Source organism: Staurois parvus, unplaced genomic scaffold (assembly GCF_062004578.1).
Source record: "Staurois parvus isolate SC_StPar_1 unplaced genomic scaffold, SC_StPar_1.0 ptg000376l, whole genome shotgun sequence".
In the NCBI taxonomy this organism is placed as follows: Eukaryota; Metazoa; Chordata; class Amphibia; order Anura; family Ranidae; genus Staurois; species Staurois parvus.
The window spans coordinates 2,307,003-2,320,236 of NW_028318172.1; the positions used below are offsets into that span (position 1 = coordinate 2,307,003).

General features: G+C 42.2%; 1 protein-coding gene across 5 annotated transcripts in view; it reads left to right on the plus strand.

The window, feature by feature from the left end:
• The window catches only part of VWA5B2 (von Willebrand factor A domain containing 5B2), a 58,734-nt gene that overhangs the window by 39,214 nt on the left and 6,286 nt on the right, over positions 1-13,234 (plus strand). For all 5 annotated transcript variants that reach the window (XM_089685483.1, XM_089685486.1, XM_089685484.1 and 2 more), the window contains 3 exons: positions 6,393-6,725; positions 6,826-6,960; positions 7,045-7,143. In XM_089685483.1, the coding sequence (XP_089541609.1) occupies positions 6,393-6,725; positions 6,826-6,960; positions 7,045-7,143 (567 nt within the window). The remainder of the gene's footprint in view (positions 1-6,392; positions 6,726-6,825; positions 6,961-7,044; positions 7,144-13,234) is intronic.

Sequence of the window (13,234 nt, forward strand, 5' to 3'; positions counted from 1 at the left end):
CGCAAAACGTCCTTTGAACACGTTTGTCAGCACTCCCCAGGTCTCATTTCTGTAATTTATGCCTCCCTTAACAGTAGGTCCTCCTCACCACCCCTGTCTTATGTCTCTCAATGGGAGAGAGATCTGGGTGTCTCAATTGCAGCGGTGGATTGGTGTAGAGCCTGGGGGATGGTGGCGAAATGTTCATTCAATACAGTCACTCTTGAGGCAGCCTATAAAGTTCTCCTGCGGTGGTACTGTGTCATGGCTCGGACTGCTCACTTTAATCTGACCAGTGGAGATAGATGTTTCCGGAACTGTGGTCTACGCGGGGATGTCTTGCACATTTGGTGGTCATGCCCGCGATTGATAGGCTTCTGGTCTAGGGTTTTTGGTTTGCTACAAACGCTATTTCACATTACGGTCCATAGGGATGCAAGCGTGGCCCTTCTGCATTGCCCAATTTTGGGTCTGTCTAGATCTCAGCAGAAACTAGCATCCTACCTATTTATTTCGGCCAAACGTGCCATAGCTCAAGCTTGGAGAACCCCTTCGGTTGTCTTCCAAGGGGTGAAGACCCGGATGAATGATATGTTGATCAATGAACAGATGTCTAGCATTCTTCATGATTCTCATCCGAGATTCCTTAAGGTTTGGGAACCTTGGATATGATATTCCTTGCCATCCCTGCCCCCTACTAGTTATGGCCTCTTATAGTTGCTGCCTGTGCTAGCCCTGGATCCGTGATTCTCCTAGTCTCCCTTTCCTCTGTTTTCTTTCTGATTCCCTTTTTTTTTTTTTTTTGTCATTTTTTTTTCTTTTTCCTTTCTTCTAACCTTTTTCCTTTCCTCTTCTCTTTACGGTATTATGTTGGACTACTGCTGATAATATTTGGTCTGGCTTTTTGCCATTCTTCCTTGCTGTCATTGGACATGTTATCTAGCTAATACAAGTCAGCAGGATGTATCTGTTTCTGAGTTATTGTTATACTCTGCCCCTGCGTGGGCGTATATTGAGCTTGTTGTGTTCCTAAAACAAAAATTTCTTAATAAAAATATTGAAACAGAAAAAGCAAATGCCAAACAAAGTGTATCATGGGCAGAATCTAAATACAATAATGCTCATGGTGATCGTGAAGTAAAGTGCAATAGTAAATGATGTTACAATAAAAATATAAAATCTGAGATATATAAATAGGATAAAACTCTACATCAATGTCCGTGGTTAAACGTGTTGTTTATATAGTCAAATATCCATAAATGGAAGCAATTGTCCGTGAAACCATAAGACGCAGTATAAATAAGGTGCAGAGTGCAAATGTGCTGTTGATCACACAAAAGAATCCACCACCTCTCTCGGATGTACACTCACCAGATGAAAAATGGTAACAGGCAATCAAGCATTAAACATCTGAGAATGGAAGGCAGCCAAAGGGTTAAACAGGACCAAATTCGTGCTGGGCACTCAGATGGGAAGTCAGCCATTGTCCTAGAGGGTATAGGTCACCACAGGAGCCAATAAAGTTGCATACAGTGTAGTATTTATTGGAACATTAAAAAGTATCCACGTGGAGACAAAAATCAAAAAGCATAAAAAGTGTACCAAGATGGCCAATGCTCCGACCATCAGCAGCAGCGGGGTGACATCAGCATATACTATTGTAGGTGATTGTTACCTTCACCTTGTGTGCTAGCTGCTCCCCAGATATCGCCAGCGCTCACCTATATATTAGATTCTGTTTAAAAATAAATCTATACAGTTAGGTCCATATATATTTGGACACCAGCACAATTTTCATACCTTTTTGGCTCTATATGCCACCAGAATAAATTAAAATGAAACAACCCAAATGAATCTGAAGTTCAGACTTTCAGCTTTAATTCAAGGGGTTGAACATAAATATCAAATTTTAGGAACTGCAACCATTTTTTTACAGTCCCTCCATTTTCGGGTGCTCAAATGTAATTGGATAAATGAAAATAATCGTAAATAAAATGTTCATTTTTAATATTTTGTTGAGAATCCTTTACTAGCAATGACTGCCTGAAGTCTGGAACCCATGGACATTACCAAAGACTGGGATTCCTCCTTTCTGATGCTTTGCCAGGCTCTAACTACAGCTGTCTTCAGTTGTTCTTTGTTTGTGAGTCTTTCTGCCTTTTTAGTTTTGCCTTCAGCAAGTGAAATGCATGCTCAATTGGGTTGAGATCATGTGATTGACTCGGCCATTGCAGAATATTTCCCTTCTGTTACTTCAAAAGCTCCTGGGTTGATTTTGTAGTGTGTTTTGGATCATTGTCCATCTGTACTGTGAAGCGCCATCTAATCAACTTTGCTGCATTTGGCTGAATCTGAGCTGACAGTATCTCTCTAAACACTGCAGAATTCATCCAGCTGCTTCTGTCTTCTGTCACATCATCAATAAACACCAATGACCCGGTGCCACTGGAAGCTATGCATGCCCATGCCATCACACTGCTTCCACCATGTTTTACAGATGACGTTGTGTGCCTTGGATCATGAGCTGTTCCAAGCCTTCTCCACACTTTTTTTTTTCTTCTCGTCATTCTGGTTCAGATTAATCTTAGTTTCAACCGTCCAAAGAATGCTTTTCCAGAACTGGTCTGGCTTTTTTAGATTTTTTTTTTTTTTTTGCAAAGTCTAATCTGACTTTCTATTCCTCATGCATTTGAATGGTTTGCACCTTGTGGTGATCCCTCTGTATTTACTCTCCTGAAGTCTTCTCTTGATTGTAGACTTTGACAATGATACACCCACCCCCTGTAGAGTGTCCTTCCACTTGTCTGGATGTTGTGAATGGGTTTTTCTTTACCACATATTTTCCTGAGATCATCCACCACTGTTGTCTTCCGTGGACAGCCATTTCTTTTTTATGTTGCGGAGCTCACCAGTGTGTTCTTCTTTTCTCAGAATGTACCAAACTGTTGATTTTTGCCACTCGTAAAGTTGTTGCTATCTCTCTGATGGATTTGTTTCATTTTTGAAGCCTTACAATGGCCTGTGTCACATGCATGGACAGCTCCTTTGAACGCATAATGTAGGTTCACAGCAATAGATTCCAAATGCAAATACCACACTTAGAATCATCTTCAGACCTTTTACCTGCTTAATTTATGAAGAAATAACAAAGGAGTAGCCCACACCTGGCCATGAAACAACTTTTGATTCAATTGTCTAATTACTTTTGGTCCCTTGAAAAAGGGGGGATGGCTACTCTTAAGAGCTGTAATTCCTAAACCCTTCCTCCAATTTTGATGTACATACCCTCAAATTTAAACCCAAGAGTGTGCACTTTCAGCCCATATCCATTATATAACTATAGCTTGAATATGTTTTGGTAAATACCTGAAAAAGCTAAAATTGTGCCTGTGTCCAAATATATATCGACCTAACTTTATTATTATTATTATTATTATTATTATTTTTTATTTTTTTTCAGTATAGACCTATATATATATATGTGTGTGTGTGTGTGTGTGTGTGTGTGTGTGTGTGTGTATGTAGTTGCCTGCACAGTGATTACTCCCCTGGAGGGAAGAGATATTCTCGGTATATGTTTCAAGTTGCTGCGGCGCTTTTATGTTACCCAATGAAGAAGAAATAAAAAAAAATCAATACAAAAATTATAGCCTACAGGGCCATTACAAAATATAAAGTGCCATCATATACAGTAAGTGTCATGATGCATTAATATAAAGTGCCATATATGCAGGGCTGGTGCTTCCACTAGGCAAACTAGGATGCCGCCTAGGGTCCACTGCCACCTAGGGGAGCCTGGGCACAGCACAGGCTGGCACTCTCTCTGTGTGGGACACAGCAATGTCATGAATGATCCTCCCAGCTGACGGGAGGGGCAGCAGAGGGGAGGAAGAAAGGACAAAGGAAGATGCTGGGTGTCTGGGGCCAGTTTATCAGCTGAGCTGCTGCTCCTTCCAGTATTCCTCTCAGACTCAGTCCCTTACTGCAAGTCTGCTGGAGGCTGCTCATCACTGTGGGGTTCCAGCCTTTCTCTTCCCATTCATCAGTGGAGGCGGAGCTGCACCTGCAGGAGGAGGTAATGTCTGACTCAGGATATGTTAGTGTGTGGATCCGTCATCCTTCACTCACTGCAACTCACCCTGCCACTGCCAGCCACTGAGGTTGTCATTGTTTGCTGTGTTGTCTGCCCCTCAGTCGAACTGTTGTTTTTTTTGCATGTCCCAAAAAACTTCCTGTGCCACTCAATATTCAAAAAAGAAAATAGAATTTTTGTACTTGCTGTAAAATCCTTTTCTTCACTGAGGGACAGAAGTCCTACCACTGTGTTTTTATGATCATGCCGTCACTATTAGCATGCCTCAGTTTGTAGCAAACCATACTAAGGGAGATTATCCTGGGCTTGTCTACAATTTTGTCAAAGTTTAAGTAACATTTGAACCTTTTTTTTGTTTTTTAAATTAAAATAACAAACATGGTATACTTACCTGCTCTGTGCAATGGCTTTGCACAGAGCAGCTCCGATCCTTCTCATTTGGGCCCCCTCCCGCCGGCACTCCAGACTCCATTTGTTCGGCAAGTGCCCCCATAGAAAGCGGCTTTCAATGGGGGCACCCATGCAGGCTTTCTCCCAAGCCGCTCTTTCTGCATCTATTGATGCAGAAGGTGACTTAGCCCTGCCCCCTGATTCCTCATCACAATGCTTGATGGGCAGCAGTGGGAGCCAATGCTATCAGTTTGCTTAGTGCGGAGGGAGACCGTGGCGAGAGCTGCTGCTCTCGTGCTTATCACTGCATCAGATCGGCTCAAGTAAGAATAGGGCTGGGGGGAATCCTGCAGCACAGAAAATTTTTTTACCTTAAGGCTTTAGAACCATTTGTCCCTTGTCGGCAGCAATATAAACCAAAGGTGAAAGATTTCCTGTGTCCTTCAGCAGACTCCAAGAAAATGATTTTTATGGTCAGTTCAAATGGTGCAAATTGTGACCTATGTAATAAAGGTAGCTCCTGGTGTTCTGCCCATCTGTCTTATTCACTAAGCAAGTCTTCAGCAAGTGCTAAGGCAATGCCTGTGGATCTGTACCTGTAAAGCACCCCACGGCTAACTTGATACCAGAGCAGAAACTGGAAAGTGCCTAACATGGAGCCTGAAAGTTTCATCCAGACCTACCCCTGCAATGTCCAGTCTAGTGAGGTCTGCAACTTAGATTGCAGCTATCTGGTGTGGCTGTTCAGCCAGCTCCAGCAGCAATTTAGTGAACAGTCTTGATTGAAGATAAAAAAAAGTTCTAGCAAACACAAGGTTATATTTTGCAGAGAAAAGCTGAAAAGGGTGTCCATTTTCCTATGATGTTAGCAAGTAGAAGGGGTTATCCTAGATGGGCCTACAGTTTTGTTTGCTACTGTCCAAACCTCCTGAAGGCATCATTATAACCCAAAGGTGAATGACCTCTGTCTGTCAGTGGACTCAAATCCTATTGTCTTGATATTAATGTACATTAAATCTGTAAGCATTGAAAGGTCACACTTTTGAAACTTGATTTGACAAAAGAAGGCCCACGCTAAGGGTAATAGCCTGAAAATAGTCACCTTTCTTAAAGAAAACCCTGCTCCCACCTCTGTTGGTCATGTTACTATAAACTTAGGCATTGTGCCATGTGCTCTTTGCTGAAGAGAAGGATCAGTTAATGATTAGTTGATCCTGCCTTCAACAAGGATCCCATAACCAAATGCATAGGACACCCTTCCTCTCTATTTGCCTTCACGTCCAGGCACCAAGAGATGATAGATTGTTTACTGTTAACGGTTTTTTTTTTTTTTGTACTGGATGTAAGCTTTCATATGGTTTAAGTGTGGTACAGAAGTGAACCAAACTTAAGGCCTGTACACACGATAAGATAATGATATGAACATGTCCATACGAGAGAATTTTTATCATACGTGAACACCGGCCAATTTTTTTATTTTTTTTTTTAACCTCAATGCGTACAGTAATCGTAAAGAAATAATTGAATAGAAAAAACATGCATGCTCGGAAGCAGAGGACGACCCTACACTTCCTCTTCTACTACACTAGTACATAGCTACATTTGTCTTCGTTGTACAAGTTTAATACCATTGTTGGTTACATCATGATATACATCTTTGTGGAAAATTGGATAATCCTTAGCTCTGTTTTCTCATAGTGTGTATTAGACATAAAATAAAGTCAGCGCAGGCCCGAGAACTGAGCGTTCAGCAATCTTTGATCTCTCAGCTCTCTGTTTTAGAGCAGGTGGGGGACAGCTGCAGCATCAGATCGGCGACTCATCTACTGTAGGTGAGTATGGATGTTTGTTATTTTTGAATCCTGCATTTCTCTTTAAACAAAAATACTGAAGGTGAATCTAAACAGTTGTTGTGGTATACATTTTCCAGGTCAATTTCCATCTCCTGCACAGCTAGACTGGGACATGCTGGTAGATGCACAGTATCTTTTCTCTGCATCCCCTGCAACTGAAGGGGCAAATGTGGTATCTGCAGGGAGCAGTGATTCTGGCTGGCAGTGTCGAGCTGTAATCCATGGCTATATTGGTGGGAAAAGTCACTCTTGGAACACAACTGTAAACCTAGAGCCTCTGCTGTGCACTGCTGAAGACGGAGGAAACCATACAGAGAGTGAAAAGTGCTGCAACCTACATCATTTGGCTGCACATTCAGTGATTCAGGACAATGAGGACATGGCCTGGAGGGAGTCTGACATTGAACACAGTGAGTAACTTTTCAAGTGATGTATTTGGTGGCTTAAGATAATATAGCATAGATGCTGATAAGTTCTCCTGCCTTTTTTTTATTTTTTTTTTATTTTTAGGCTCTTCTCGTCGCTTTCGCCTAAAAGCCATGCAGTCCAGCAAATCATGTTCGCAAACTTCATCTTTTACTTGCTATATCCCTGTTGACTCCAGTACTCAGGAAGTAGTCCCTGGACACAAAATTGTGTGTAGAGGTATGCAGTGATTTTTAAAGTGTGCATTTTATGAAGTCATATTCATTTACTTTTTGTGAGGTTGGTTTGCTGTTCTATATCTAGGGGAGCAAAGTAGAAGAAGCTGCAGCTCAAACTCTACAAGATGGAGCGCTGGAGACAACAGAGGCTCTGAAAATATGGACGACTTATTTGAAAATGGAGGTAAACCAGTGTTGATCTGAGATTCCCTGGTTCAGGATTCTTGTTTAAAGCCGAAAACCTCTTTACATGTCCTTGTTGCTGATTTCCTACCTTCACTGAATATGTCATCCAAATTCTGGTTCACTCAGTAGTTGCTCTGATATATCCTATTAATTTTCAAATCAAACCATTAATTCTCTTTGGTTTCCTGTTTGTAAGACCAGTGGCTGCTATGCCTCCTATCCCCCCCCCCACCCCAGCCACTGGTCTTGGCACATCCCTTCTGTAGTTCTTTCTCCAGGAAGCAGTGATGTAATTCTAAGCCACTTCCTGTGGTGGGCAAACCGAGACTGACACATTCAACATGTGCAAGCCTAGTATACCCACCCACATTCACTACAATTCCCTGTGGTTGATGGGAACTGTAGTTTCCTCTTACTGCAGAGAGAGGAGAGGATATGATGTAAGTCCTGCTGTTACACCTCCTCCTTGGCAGAGCAGATTATGTTATTGTTTGAATTGCAGAGATGAGGTCATGAAAATTGAATTAGGCTTTTCTCCTAAACGGTAAGGATTTTTACAATTGTATTAACTGTTTAGTATTTTGTGTAGGGAGGTGTACTAATGGGTGTGGTGTGTTTTTTTTTTTTTTTTTTTTTTTTTACCTATCCCGGAGTTCTTCTTTAAGACATCCAGCTAGAAAGCTTGGACACTTTGCTTTCCTGTTACAATAGAAGCAATTAAAGTGGTTGCAAAGGCTCATGGTTTTTTACCTTCATGCATTCTATGCATGAAGGTTTAAAAAAAACCTTCTGTGTGCAGCAGTGCCCCCAGTCCCCTCAATAGTTACCTGAGCCTCATTATGATCCAGAAATGTGTCTGGGACAGCCTCAGTTATCCCAGTTCTCTGCATCAGTGGGTGAGACGGCAATGCTGCCGTCAATCACAGCCAATCAGCCAATGAGGAGAGAGAGGGGTGGGGCCAGGCCGCTGCTCCATGTGTGTGAATGGACACATGGAGCAGCGATGCCCCCATAGCAAGCTTCTTGCTGTGAGGGCACCCGACAGGAGGGAGGGGCCAGATAGCCTGCGGGGAACCCAAGAAGAAGAGGATCCAGGCTTCTCTGTGCAAAACTACTGCACACAGAAGGTAAGTGTAGCATGTTTATTACTTTCCCAAAAAAATAAATTAACCTTTTAGAATCGCTTTAAATGTGAGTCACAAGCACATGTGTCAGCATAGCCCATGTATTGTCTGCATACTCTATACCTCAAAATAGGTTTTAGCCTATGGTGCATTATTGGAGAAGAAAATCTAAAATCTAAAATTAAGTGAATCTGGTATACATTTCAAACAATTAAAGGTTATATATTAATTTTTTTCCACGTAAATAACAAACCTGTTATACTTACCTGCTTTGTGCTGTGGTTTTTTGCACCACCCTGATTTTTCTCTTCTTTTTCGGTCCCCTGCCGGCAGTCCTGGCTCCTCTCCTCTGCCAAGTGCCCCCAGTAGCAAGCCTCTTCCTATAGAGGCACTTAAGCAGGCTCGCTCCCGAGTCAAGCCCCTATGAATGGATTTTCATACAGCTCGGCCCTGCCCCTTGCTCTCCCCTAATTGGCTGTGATTGACAGCAGCAGGAGTCAGTGGCTCCCACTGCTGCGTGAGCCAATGAGGAAAGAGACCTGGAACAACTGAGGCTGCCATGCACTTTACTGGATCAAGATGGGGCTCAAGTAAGTATAAGAGGGGCTTCAGAGGGAGCTGCACCCAAAAGGTTTTTTACCTTCATGCACAGACTGCATGAAGGTAAAAAACCTTCTGCCTTTTAGAACCACTTTAATACCCATGCTAAAGAGCAGACATCTGCTATTACATTTCTTAGCCAAGAATCCTTCCTCTCTGTGCCTTTCTGAAAGTAGTTGAACTTTGTTGATAGCCCCAAAATCCATCTCCCAGAATCTAAGTGGGAGGCAGGCATTTTGTAGTGTCTATTCTTAGGTAGCACATTTAAAGTGGTTCTAAAGCCTAAGTGTATTTCCCTTAATCTCGCCAACTGAGAGGTGGGCAATACAGCAACTGCTAACAGACCCATAGAAACATGGTCGTTGCTTGCTAAAAAAGCCACCCAAAGGACCTCACAATGAAAGTTTGCATCATGAGGCAGAAATGTTCACTGGGTAGAATTTGGAGACTGAGTGAACAGGAGACCAGGTGGCAGCTTCACGAAAAAGAAGCCAATGCTGAAAGACCAAGAGGTGCTCGCTGCCCTAGTGGAGTGAACCTTAAAAGTAAATGGGGGGACCCAGTCCTTGAGCCTTTGGTAGGGAAAGATCTTTTGATGGTCCTGACAGCCGCATTTTTCCTAGATCCAGTTGTAGGAAGGAGAGGATCCATCTCATGGACTCTCACCAAGGGAAGTATGTCTTCCAAAGTCTGGTGGTTGACCTTGAGGGGTTTGAATTACCTAGTCTATAGCATTGTAGGAATCACCAATTCAGAAATGTCCCTCTCCCTCAGAGCCTGGGCTTCAAAAGCTGTGATGCTAAAGCCAAAGTACACTAAGTCTGTTAGAAGTCTTATAAATGGATATACTGCATCCATGAGCCATTCTGGAGCAATAAGGATCACCAAAATGATCTTCATCTCAATTCTGCAGAGGAGATAAAAATATTTTCAGAGAGGGAAAGGCCTAGATTAACGTGCACAAATCCCATGAAGCCACCAAAGCATCCAATTTTTTTTGCCAGTGGATCCCTGCACCTGGATTCAAACCTGTACAATCTGGATGTGGACCTTCTGACCCCTAGGCTCACCAAACGTGTCCCTCACCTGGAAGCACAGGTCCTGTAGCAACCACTCTCCTGGGTCTAGTTGCTGCCAGCTGAATCCAATCTGCCTGTCAATTGTCTATGCCTGGAATGGAATGAAATAAATAATGAAAAGCAGGAATGTAAGGTTCTACACAGGACAGAATCTGTTCCATCTCTTGCTGCAGTGAGGCTTTCTAGTTCCTCCCTGATGATTTGATATATGTTACTGTGGTGGCACGGTCCAGCTGAATCTGGATTGGATGGCACTCTGACACATTGTTCCATTGTCAAAGGGACAGTAAAATCGCTTCAAGATTTTTCTTGGGAGACGACATTCCTCTGATGACCAAGTTCCCTGCACTGAAAAGGTGCGAAAGACTACCAGTATTCAGAAACTCCGTTTTGACAACTGCAGCTGCTGCTATGATTGAGAGAGTCTCCGCTGGTGTTTTAACAGCTGGGATTCTCCAGCAAGAGCAGCTGGTAGAATGTCAGAAGAATAAAGGGGACATCATGTGATAGATTGCAAAAGATAGCAAGACAGACTCCAAAAAATTTGTCAAATATATTAATAGTAAAAAGGTCTGGTTCGAGCATGAAGGACCTTTACAAAATAATCTAGAGTGGGTGACTGGGGACAAAGAGAAGGCAAATTTATTGAAATACTTTCTTCAGCTCTGTGTATACAAAGGCGCATGGGGAAGCTCTTGTCCATAATGGACATGGTATTGACACAGCTCTAGATGATCCACATAGGTCCTTTAAAGAATTGAGCTCTGTCATTTCACAGCCATTGTTTCTCATTTTTAGGGACTCTAATCACTGGCATTAGTAATACCTCATCTGGAATATGCAGTTCAGTTTTGGGCACCAATTCACAAAAAGAACATTGGGGAACTGGAGAAAGTACAGAGAAGGGCAACTAAACTGATACGAGGCACGGCGGAGCTCAGCTATGAGGAAAGATTAGAGGAACTGAATTTATTATCTCTTGAGGAGATTAAGGGGGGATATGATCAACATGTATAAATACATCAGTGGTTCATATAGTGAACTCGGAGTAGAACACTCTTTACATCTGGAGGAAAAGAACTGTAAACTCCAAACATGGAAAGCGAGAGTGAGAGCTGTGAAAATGTGGAATAGACTCCCTCAAAAGTTGGTTCTGGCCAGCTCAGTGGATTGCTTTAAAAAAAAGGCCTGGATTATTTCTTGGATACACAGAATATAACTGGTTACTAACTTTTATAGATAAAGTTGATCCAGGGAATATCAGATTGCCTCTCGTGGATCAGGAAGGAATTTGTTTTTCTTTGCTGGGTTTTTTTTGCCTACCTCTGGATCAACTGTGGGCATAGGATAATAAATAAATAATTATATATATTTATTTGAACTGGATGGACTTTTGTCTTTTTTCAGCCAGACTAACTATGTAGCATGTACGTTGTGCTTCATTGAATTTTTTTTTTGCATGCACTGGTGTGCATTGTAAGCCCAAAGGCAACAAGAAGTCAAGACATGGGTGTTGTGAGGCCTGGATTAATGCCTCTGCTCTTTTATTTGTGGCAGTCTCCATGTTTCCAATTTTTTTTTTTTACTTAAAGCTGAATGCCTCTGAGTCCACTCCTCTCCTGCTAGTGCAGCTTCTGTGACTGTATTGTCTTGTGAGAGAGTCAGCTAGTTTACTGAACACTAAAAGGGCTGGTTCACATCTATGCAGTGCGTTGTAGGTATGTTACAATTGAACTCTCTGTAAAATGCATTTTCATGAAAGAGCATCAAAGATGCAGCAAGCAGGATTGCTTTAATGCATTGCACCGAACAATCACAGGTGTGTATTGGGCATTAAAGATGTACACTGTGCTTCATGTCTGCCAAGAAGAGATCACATGTCTCTCTAACCACAAACCTCATTACATACACTGTACAGGTGCATCTCAATAAATTAGAATATCATAAAGTTCATTTATTTCAGTAGTTCAATTAAAAAAGTGAAACGTATATTATATGGATACATTACACACAGAGTGATATATTTGTACATCTGTTTCTTTGATTATGGCTTACAGCTAGTGAAAACCCAAAATTCAGTATCTCAGAAAATTAGAATATTATGAATATTCAATATTGTAGACTCGCGGTGTCACACTCTAATCAGCTAATTTGACTCAAAACACCTGTAAAGGTTTCCTGAGCCTTTAAATGGTCTTTCAGTCTGGTTCAGTAGGTTACACAATCATGAGGAAGACTGCTGATTTGAAAGTTGTCTGGGAGGCAGTCACTTACACCCTCCACAAGGAGGGTAAGTCACAAAAGGTCATTGCTAAAGAAGCTGGCTGTTCACAGAATGCTGTATCCAAGAATATTATTGGAGAGTTGAGTGGAAGGAAAAAGCGTGGTAGAAAAAGGTGCACAAGCAATGGGGATAAACAAAGGCTTGAGAGGATTGTGAAGCATAGGCCATTCAAGAATTTAGGGTAGATTCACAAGGAGTGGACTATGGCTGGTGTTTGTGTTTCAAGAGCCACCACATACACACGTATCCAAGACGTGAGCTTCAACTGTTGCATTCTTTGTGTCAAGCCACTCTTGAACCAGAGACAACGTTGCAAGTGTCTTAGCTGGGCTAAGGAGAAAAATGACTTGACTGTTGCTCAGTGGTCAAAAGTCCTCTTTTCGGATGAAAGTAAATTTTGCATTTAATTTGGAAATCAAGGTCCCAGAGTTTGTGGAAGCTTCTAACTGGACCTCATGCAACTTGGATTCTATGCCTGTCAACTCTTCCTCCAGTCAGTGATTATTTGGAGAGCCAAGTCATCTGCTGGTGTTGGTCCACTGTGTTTTATCAAGTCCAAAGTCAGTGAAGCTCTCTAACAGTAAATTTTAAAGCACTTCATGCTTCCCTCTGCTGACCAGCTTTATGAAGATGCTGATTTCATTTTCCAGCAGCACCTGCCCACACTGCCAAAAGTACCAATACCTGGTTTAATGATCATGGAATCACTGTGCTTGATTGACCAGCAAACTCGCCTGACCTAAACCCCATAGAGAATCTGTGGGGTATTGTCAAGAAGATGACACCAGAACCAACAATGCAGCCGAGCTGAAGGCTGCTATCAAGGCAAACTGGGCTTCCAATAACACCTCAGCAGTGCCACAGGCTGTTCGCTTCCGTGCCATGCCGCAGTAATTCATGCAAAAGGAGCACCAACCAAGTGAAGGGTTAGGGTGGTTCTGGTTGTATAATGAAGGTATTTTGCTGTCATGAGAGTTGCTGAAACTAATACACTGTAGCCCA